The 10000-nt window shown below is 36.8% G+C and overlaps 1 protein-coding gene across 4 annotated transcripts in view; it reads right to left on the bottom strand.

The window, feature by feature from the left end:
* The window catches only part of LOC125035168 (myotubularin-related protein 3-like), a 46501-nt gene that overhangs the window by 25219 nt on the left and 11282 nt on the right, over window positions 1-10000 (bottom strand). For all 4 annotated transcript variants that reach the window (XM_047627382.1, XM_047627383.1, XM_047627379.1 and 1 more), the window contains exons 3-13: window positions 9438-9700; window positions 8693-8900; window positions 8159-8337; window positions 7699-7969; window positions 7268-7458; window positions 6846-7041; window positions 6300-6485; window positions 5865-6032; window positions 4821-4943; window positions 4068-4195; window positions 2925-3908 (exon numbers count right to left, since the gene is read on the bottom strand). In XM_047627382.1, coding sequence (XP_047483338.1) covers window positions 2925-3908; window positions 4068-4195; window positions 4821-4943; window positions 5865-6032; window positions 6300-6485; window positions 6846-7041; window positions 7268-7458; window positions 7699-7969; window positions 8159-8337; window positions 8693-8900; window positions 9438-9700 — 2897 coding nt within the window. The remainder of the gene's footprint in view (window positions 1-2924; window positions 3909-4067; window positions 4196-4820; window positions 4944-5864; window positions 6033-6299; window positions 6486-6845; window positions 7042-7267; window positions 7459-7698; window positions 7970-8158; window positions 8338-8692; window positions 8901-9437; window positions 9701-10000) is intronic.

Below are 10000 nucleotides of genomic sequence, written 5' to 3'. Positions count from 1 at the left end.
CGTATTCCTGCTGACAAATATAGAAAAGGTATGTATTTCTGACAAAGGTATAATCAAAACCAGTCAAATATATCTCTTGAATTTTGAAGATATTCATTCTCATTCATACCTTTTATACATATACATAAATGTATATATACCTAAATGTGTATATACCTAAATGTGTATATACCTAAATGTGCATATACATAAATGTGTATATACATAAATGTGTATATACATAAATGTATACATAAATGTATATATACATAAATTAATATATACATAAATGTGTATATACATAAATGTGTATATATACATAAATGTGTATATATACATAAATGTATATATACATAATATATATACATAAATGTATATATACATAATATATATACATAAATGTATATATACATATATGTATAAATATACATAAATGTATATATACATAATATATATACATAAATGTATATATACATAATATATATACATAAATGTATATATACATATATGTATAAATATACATATATATAAATATACATATACATATATGTATATATACAGATATGTATATTTATATATATATTTATATATATACATCTTTACATATATATATAATTTATTGCAACACCTATAAAAAGAGATATGAATGAGAATGAAAAATTTCATAGTGCAAGAGGTACATCTGACCAGTTTTAACTATTTTCTGCAATTTACTGTCTAAATATCTATCTGCGAGCCATATCAACCCACAGAAAATAATATAGAATGAATTATAAATTTTACCCACAAAACACAAATTCTGTATCTAAATTACCTTGTTTTTTACACAAACACAAGCTAAAAGGAAAAGCTTAAATATCAAGTGTGCTGTTTATTGTTTTACAACCTCAGTTCTGAGCTGTCACTTAATCTCGCCTGACACTGAGAATAGAGAGAGTTCAATAAACATTGAAATACACTTGTACAAAAAGACAAAAAAGAAAAAGAAAAGGAAAGCCTGGCATTGTTACAAATATGTGTGTGTGCGTGTGTGTGTGTGTGTGTGTGTGTGTGTGTGTGTGTGTGTGTGTGTGTGTGTGTGTGTGTGTGTGTGTGTGTGTGTGTGTGTGTGTGTGTGTGTGTACATATGTATACATATGTATACATATATATATATATATATATATATATATATTATATATATATATATATATATTATTTATATATATATATTATTTATACATATAAATATTATATACATATATATACATATATGTATATAAATATCTATACATATATATACATATATCATATATATATATATATATATATATATATATATATAAATATACATCTATATACATATATACATATATATACATATACATCTATATATACATGTATGCATATATATACATGTATGCATATATATACATAAACATCTATATATACATCTATATATACATGTATACATATATATACATAAACATCCATATACATATACATCTATATATATTTTTTTTTTTTAACAGCTATTCATTCCACTGCAGGACATAGGCATATATATATATATATATATATATATATATATATATATATATATATATATATATATATATATATTTCTGCACAAACTATTTATCTCTTTAAATCAATAAAAGAAAATATAGTGAGAGAGAGAGAGATTCAGCAATATTTAAATAAAAGGCTGAGAAACCAACAAAAGAAGATCACCCAATAAACTGACAAACAAACATAATTCCCAATGAACTGAGATGTACAGTATATCTATTCCTATCCAATGCCCTTTTTTAATAAAAGTAAAATGCAACTTCATCATTATTAAGAGGGTTTGTACACTCTCCTAAAGGATAGTTTTTGACATAAAAATACTGCAGCTCTATACAAAGAGTACAAATTCAAGGATGCAGAAATCCTCATCCTCCCATTCAGATGCCTGTACAGCGACCACCTAAGCTTCCCTTTACTTTACCCTTTGACATTTCTTCACAAAGAGACTTGCTGGCCATGTTAGAGAATTAATTTTCACTCCCGTCACGTCTCCACTCCAGTAAGAATTCAATAGTACTAAGAACAAACTACAACAATTTACCATAATTTATCTTTGCAGAGTATTTCCATACCTTTAACATTTGAACAATAAGAAATAAATTAAATTTCTGCATCAAAATATGAATAATGAGCATTACAAACGGTAGCCTATTGTTCTCTAATACTTTTTTACTATGGCAATAATTTTTCTCAATAAAAAAATAATAATCCAATACTTACCTACCAATGACAGATAAAATAAAATAAATAAAAAATAAAAAGTAAACTCTTAGGTAACCTTATTTAAAGAAAATTGATAAAATAGCCAAAGTGGATAATATATGTACCCTTTGCCAATAGGTTAAGATGCCTAAATTCAATAATCTATGTTGCATTTCATACTATAAAATTATTGGGTTCTACTATCCCATTCAATGAATATTTATTTACTATTTATCACAACTAGCTAATACTAGTTGAGTTAGGCTTTCTCCAATCAATATATAAAGACCAATTGAAAATTAAGGCTTCATTTCTTTACTAAAAACTTCAGATATCAGTTCTGACACATGACAAGCATATGAGATGAATCCTCAACCACTGCTGAAAGACCTTATGGATCAAATGCTACCTTGTCTTGACCACAATAGATATACACCATAGATAAATATATATAAAATTAGCACAATCATACAGATATCTAAAAGCTAATTTTCATAATGTCAACCTAAAACTTCCTTTCCAGTTATCTTTAAAATATTATATCCTAAAAGACATCCCAAGTTACACAGGTAAGGAGACTAATTGCTGATCAATCCACCCACTACTTAGTAAGACCAGCAGACCCATACAAAAAACACATGAAACACACATACATACATGCATGCACAAAAAAATAAATACATAATGCTTACCTGTCTTCACAAGGTGTAGAGGGTATGCATGAAGATGGTGTGCGGGAATGCATGGGTGTGGAATAGAGGGACACCCTGCTGCCTGGGCCAGTGGTCACCCCCCTCGAAGTACCACCTATGACTGATCCCTCATTCATAAGGCCAGCACTCCTCCACGTATCACCATTGCTGGTTTCATCCAGGAGCTTCTTGCTCTGGATGCAGATGCTACAGCCTGAAGATGTGACACTATTCATGACTGCCCCCCCAGTGCTTGACACGCCATTCACTAACCGCTTCTCTGGCCGCTCCTTTTCCTCCTGGCTGTTTTCTGATAGGGAGGACACCAATCCTTTCTTTGATTGTTTGCGGTTATTGTTGGTGGTTGTGCACACCTCGCTCTCCTCTCCAGAGACCCCATTCATGAAGGGACAGCACTTTCCATTCAGTAGTGACTTGGGGCTTTCCTGTCCTGACTTTCCATTCACTAGAGGTATAACATCACTGTTTTTCTCCTGGAGGACTTTCTCCTCACTCGCTATCACTCCGGTCTCTGCCACTAGTGTGTCTGTTGAGCCCTCTATCGATTGCTCTGCCAGATTCCTGAACCTGCGGCCACTCACCGCCCTTTCTTTGCTTTTCTGCTTCTCACTTTCTTCTCCCACCAGCCCACCTTCCCCTTCTGACTTCTCCCTGTCTTCCATGCTCTCCTGCCCCAGCAACTCACTGGCCTCCTCCCCATTCTCCACCCCATTTTCATAAACTTCACTCGGCACATTATTCACACACTCTGGGATTTCTGACTCTGACACAGAAGGTTCACACAGGGTCAGAGACTCTGACTCATCATTGGGTCGCTCCTCGTTTGGCTCGCTCACAGAGTCATCATTGATCTCCAGTTCCTCTCCATTTTGCCCAGCTCCCACACCATTTGGAAGGATGTCCTGGTCCTCGTTGGCCAGTTCAGCACCTAGGGCTGAGTTGAGCATGGCCATGTTGGGACAGCTATGAAAAAAAAAATCATACTATAATCATATTTCATACTATAATCATATATCAAAATATTTACAAAATCAAACGTCAAAAAAATTAAGATCCTTCAAGCTCCGAATCACCCTCCATTATCTAACAAAAATGAGCAAAAAATCAAAAAGCATAAACTACCTGTCCCGAATGTTAGGGTCAGAGGATCGGCGCAGGGGGTGGTGGGGTGGAGGTGACGTCCCAGCCAGGAGATCATCACATGACTTGGTCTTCACCAGCTCCCCTCCAGCTGCTGGTTCTTCCTCCTCCTGCAAATATAGTAAATAGTAAATAAAGAAAATTAACAAATATTCATTTGAAGAAAAATTGCATCTTGATGCTACTAAGATACCAATTTGGCATCACTGCCCAATCTTGATAGCATGTCAGATCCTGCCCTAGCTCTGGATTACCACTTGCAGTGAGCTAGCCAAACAGTATTACAGGTCAAGGGCAACATTTATCATTTATGAATTCTGAGGTCTCTCTTATAACTTATTGGTCTTAAAATTCCTTTTTATACCATTTATGAGTTCTGTGGCCATCATTTTGTTACTTTGAATTGAGATGGTTCAAAAAGATGCATGTATTTCATGGCAAGATGTAAGTAAGAGTAACTAATCTCACATAAAATTAGGGAAATCAGACACCTGCAAATCACTATAATGAAATACTGACAATAATATGCACACAAACACACATACACAGAAAAAATCCCCATTGCACAATTTCATTCTACGAATTACAAAAACAAACTTTTCAAACAGTCCTCTCAGTCTAATTTCTCATTCAAAGAAATATCAGAAACATGTACACTATCAGACCGCTTCTAGATCTAACCCTTAACCTAGTCCCTAGTCTTTCACAAACCAGAACATATTGTGCACTCCTTACCTCCTCCTCACCAACGCTTGGATAAACACTGGTGTGGGGGTCTGCTGTCACCTCACCCATCTCGGGCATGTAGACAGAAGTCCACAGACGTAGATCTTTAGTATGACATGAAGGGTAAAGTACCTGGTAGGAGGAAAAAACCTTTGATAATAAATTCTCTAAAGATCAGATATTCCATGGAGAACATAATTCTACAGGTAAAGTATTTTGCAGTGAAAGAATTTTGTAATGATAATGCTTGCAATCAAGGCTTGAAAGTCAGAATTCTATCTATCCTCTTCTGAAAAATCAACACTATTAATTCATTATCTTTTTTAATCCCCAAAGTCCTATTCACCACAACAATCATAGTTTGATGTTTTGTCAAGTCTTGATATTTATCATATAATATTCTAGAATGAGCTGTAAATAATTGGCAAACTGTTTTCCCATATATTTTTCATCGTTTAAAATATGTGTAGTGACAATTAATAAATCTGGTACTGGATGTCCAGTTCCCTGTAGCCACATCCACCAAACCAAACCCTATATACCAAATCCCCTTACATTCCCCTCCACTCCCTGAGCCAATCATGGTTCCTGCCTCTTTTTTAGTTACATTTGGAACGTAGTTTGTGCCAACTATTAATTCTAGTACTGTATGCATATAAACAAGCAGCCTAATCCTTCCTCCTTCATATTCTCCTACTACAAATCCTAAACTCAAAAGAGTTCATTATCATCTCCTGATCTGTTGGTCTTTACCTTTTTATCTATATCAATATATGATTTATTGTTTTAAAAGGTATGTTTTAATGCTTTACAAACATAACATAAATAAAAAATTGCCAGTCATACTAATGGGATAACAATTTTAATTTCACAAGCTCTTGCAAAATCAAAGATAAAAATTTCCCTTAGTGAAGTCTGGAAAATAAGACTTGCATTGCAGCTGAAGGAAAACCATGTCACAAAAGTCTTATTTCAAATTAAGTATTACAAGCATGCACATCCAATTTCATGTAAGTATACAAATAAACAAGACATGCATGCCAGTAAAATTACCTGATGTGTATGAGAATAGAGGTAGTTGGTGTAGCGGTGGCGGTTGAGCCTCAGCAGTGACCAAACAGAATACGTTCGCTCTCCAATTTCTGCTTGGACTCGCTCTTGGGAGGTGTTGCACAGGAATGTACCAAATAGGTTACTGTACACATGCTGTGCTAACTTCACCTGAGGGAGAAAAGGATTTCCTTGTCAATATGAACAAAGAGAAATATTGCAGTATTTAATCTGTTGTAGATAATTCCACTTAATTGGAGGTAATTTGACACAGATTTCTGTCTCTTGGGATTTACAGCTGACACACACCTATGGAATATCACCACCATAAACACTAGTCAAGCCCATTCTTCTTAATCTATTAAAATTCAAATACTAAGGTATGCAAGAATTTATTATTCCAATAAACACGGATTCAATTGAAAAAAAAACACTAACCAGATATGCCTGATTAAACTGGAAGGCTGTAGGATACCAGTATAGGAGGTGGTGGACACAGTCTAACCACTGCAGGAAGACAGGACATCTCTCATTGATATCCTCACAGCTGCGTCCACAGCCACACCTATCGCTAAATTTGTGGCCAAACTCAACCCACTCACGTTCCACTAGCACCTCAAAGCCCTGTAAACAATTTTCCTTTTATAACACATGTATTATAAACATATTAAAATTAACAAGATTACTTAGACTTAATGAATTGTAAACATATTAACATTAAAAACACTGCTAAGATTACAAAAGTGATGTGAATTAGCAAAAATACTTTTACTTGACAGATTATACACTTACATAAGTAAATTACAAAGACATGCTTAATTTTCATAGAAAGATCAGCAAACATACTTTTCAACTGACTGAAGACATGGCTTCCCATACCCAATTATTGCTCTGAAGTGTGTAAATGTATTTCAAAAAAATTATATGGAGCCAAAGAACTTTATTTATTCCCAGCTTACCTGGTTCAAATACATGACAACTTACATGCATAGTTCTATAATAAGGATCCATAAGTAGCTGTGACAAGGCAGTTATTTGAGGGGTTCGGTCCCAGCCGTCAGAGCAGTGGACTAGAACTGGCCTGGCCTCGCGCACCACGGCCTGCACCACTGTCACTGCTGCCTTGAGGAGACCAGAGATGTGGGCAAGCCATCGAGAATTCTCTAGCAAGGACAACCAACTGGAATCAGGAATAAAAGTGTGTCAGATCTTATAACATGTGGTTGTTTTTCCTTTTTGAAGTTCCTTTCTTAACACATTTTCAAAATGACATCCAAAGGTTAAGCAGATAAAATTTTGACCACTGTGAAGGTTGCACCACTATCACTATATCCATCATTAAGGGGGTAAACAACTAATACTATTTATGCAATGCAACTCCAAAACAACCACGACACCAAACTCACTTTGGAATGTCGGGAGAGGATGCCACGAGCTGACGCAGAGCGTGGTGAGACTTTCGGATGGTGTGGATGTTAGCAAGGTTCATGAACTGGATTTCACACTGTGGGTAGTATTCAGGGCACTCACAGCCTCCCCCCCGGGCACGGTTGGCTACTGCAGTGGCATACGAGCGAGCATCGACAATCAAGACTTTCTGTAAGGGGGTAGAGACAGAAACATAAAGTTTTATGAAAGCTGAAAGATCCAGAATCAACACACTAAAATTCATAAGAAATCCCTAAAAATAAACTTGATACTAATCATTACCCATATTCTGTGTAAGAAGATCTGTTAAAAAAGAGGAGGAGGAGGAGGAAGAGGAGAAACAGCAGCATGTTGAAAGAAGTACTGAAGTGCTTTCGAAACTCCTAGATCAAGCAAAGCAATCCATTACCTTGATGTCAGCTTGTGCCTTTGCTTCTGGCAAGTCACACAAGGATGGGATATCTGACACTGGAGTGATGGCTTCCTTCTCTCCAGTAGCTGGGGGGATCAACTGACTACCGATCATAGCGTTGGTGCCGTTGGAACTACTTACGGCAGGGCTGTCATAAGCACAGGCCTCCGCTATAGCCTTGACCAAGTCCTCATCTTCACTGGACCGCCAGCCCAACCAGCCAACCTCAGGCTGACTGCAACGGGCTATCACAGCTCCATTTGTGTGTCTGTCATGATAAGGAAAACAGGTTACATTTTCATCATTGTCTCAAACCGTTCAAAAATAAATTAAATATACTCTAAAACAATAAAATTCCACTCAGTTACATATAATATCAATCACAATTGTACATTACATAATATCATATTACAATCATAACACAAAACATCACCCATACAAATATCATATGCTTTACCTCCAGACAACAGCTGGAATACGCCTAGCAGACCTGAAGCGGGCAACACTCTCCAAGATGTTGTCATTGATTGAGGCAGGAACAACTAATTTGCGAGGGTATGTTGAGCACAGCTGGTACTCATTGTTGGCTAATGAGATGCGCCATGCCCCTCCAAGGTCAAAGCCCAGACGTCGCACCTGAGATTTTTGAAAGAGCGTTAATAGCCTGCATTGTCTCAACTGTACCACAAGGTTTTAGGGGATATGGGAATATGACGAATTCAGGTTCATCACTCATTTCAACATCAATCAAGAATCAGTTGGGGAAGATGTGGAGAGAAAGATAAGAAGAGAAATGCAAGGAGGAAATAAGAATAAAAAGAGAGAAAGAAAAGATGGAAAAGACAGAGAGAGAGAGAGAACGAATACAAGAAAATATCTTTAGCACAATAAAAAAGTGGAAAAAAGGTGCAAGGAAAATACCACAAGAGCATAAAAGGAGCCATGCAAATAAAGCAAATAAGGGAAAAATACAAAAGCAAATACATCCTACCTCCTCATCAAACATCCTCTCTGCCCTAGCAGCATAGGACTGTGGACTGTCAGGTTCATGAAGGGCATTGTGCAATTCCCGTGCCTCCTCCATGTTCCACATGTAGAAGGCAAATGAAAAGACGTTCTCAAGGCGCTGTGGTAGGGCTAGAGCTTTGGTCAGTCGACGTTGCCATTCAGCACACTGCTCATTTGTTGCAAATGTGCACCTGGAAGCGAAATCAAAAGGATGTTTCTAAGGAAGATAGGACAATTAAGAGGTACTAACATGACAGAATCTTGTGATGCATTAGGGAGCATATTATCCAGCATTTTACAATTAACATTAACAATTAAGTAAATGACATTACAAGGTTATGAAATAAGTAAAATGTCTATCTTAAACTCTCTTTGATCTTAAACAAAAACCATACAAATATAAATTCCTCTATTAAGCAATCCATTGATCCCATTGCTAATGTAAATATCTCCTAGTCCTAAAGGCCTCCACCACTTAACCCAGTGGTGACGGGTGTATAAAACTAACAAAGAAATCTACGCTCTGGCGAACCATGGCAACGCGCTGACTTTGAGCGTGTGAGTTCGGTACATCAAGCCGAACCACTGCCTCGGAGCGATTTGGCGCGCCGCCACAGCGGACAGCCGCACGCCACATTTCGAGCGGTTTGTTATCTAACCCATAGGCGTGACCCGTCGGAAAGGGGTTAACAACCAACTGAAAAAAAAAACTGATCCTCTCCACTTACTTGTAAGACTTTGTGTCTTTGCACAACAGAAAGAGGAAGAAGATTTCACGGCACTCTATGGTCTCAATCACACCCAGGGGAATGTGGTAGGTAGCATCGCGCTGCTGCAGGAAAACTCTGTAGTTAGAAAGGGCCATGAGGCCATCAGCCGTGCGGCCCACAAACTGCGCATATTCTCCTGCCAAGGGCACAAAGGGGATGGACAGGGAGGGCTCATCAAACTGGCAGATCTGCTTCGGGTACGAGTCCTGAGCGGCCAGGACCTGTGGGGGGCAGGAGAGAGAGAAAGGGGTATGAGCAACTGTTGCATGTGGGCGATCATCATCTTCATCATCATCATCATCATCATCATCATCATCATCATCATCATCACCATCATCATCATCATCATCATCATCAACATCTTCATCATCATCATCATCATCATCATCATCATCATCATCATCATCATCATCATCATCATCATCTTCATCATCATCATCTCATCATCATCATCAATCATCATCATCATCATCATCATCATCATCATCATCATCATCATCATCATCACCATCATCACCATC

This window comes from Penaeus chinensis, chromosome 19, assembly GCF_019202785.1.
Source record: "Penaeus chinensis breed Huanghai No. 1 chromosome 19, ASM1920278v2, whole genome shotgun sequence".
Lineage (NCBI taxonomy): Eukaryota > Metazoa > Arthropoda > Malacostraca > Decapoda > Penaeidae > Penaeus > Penaeus chinensis.
This window is presented reverse-complemented; position numbering and strand designations above follow the sequence as displayed.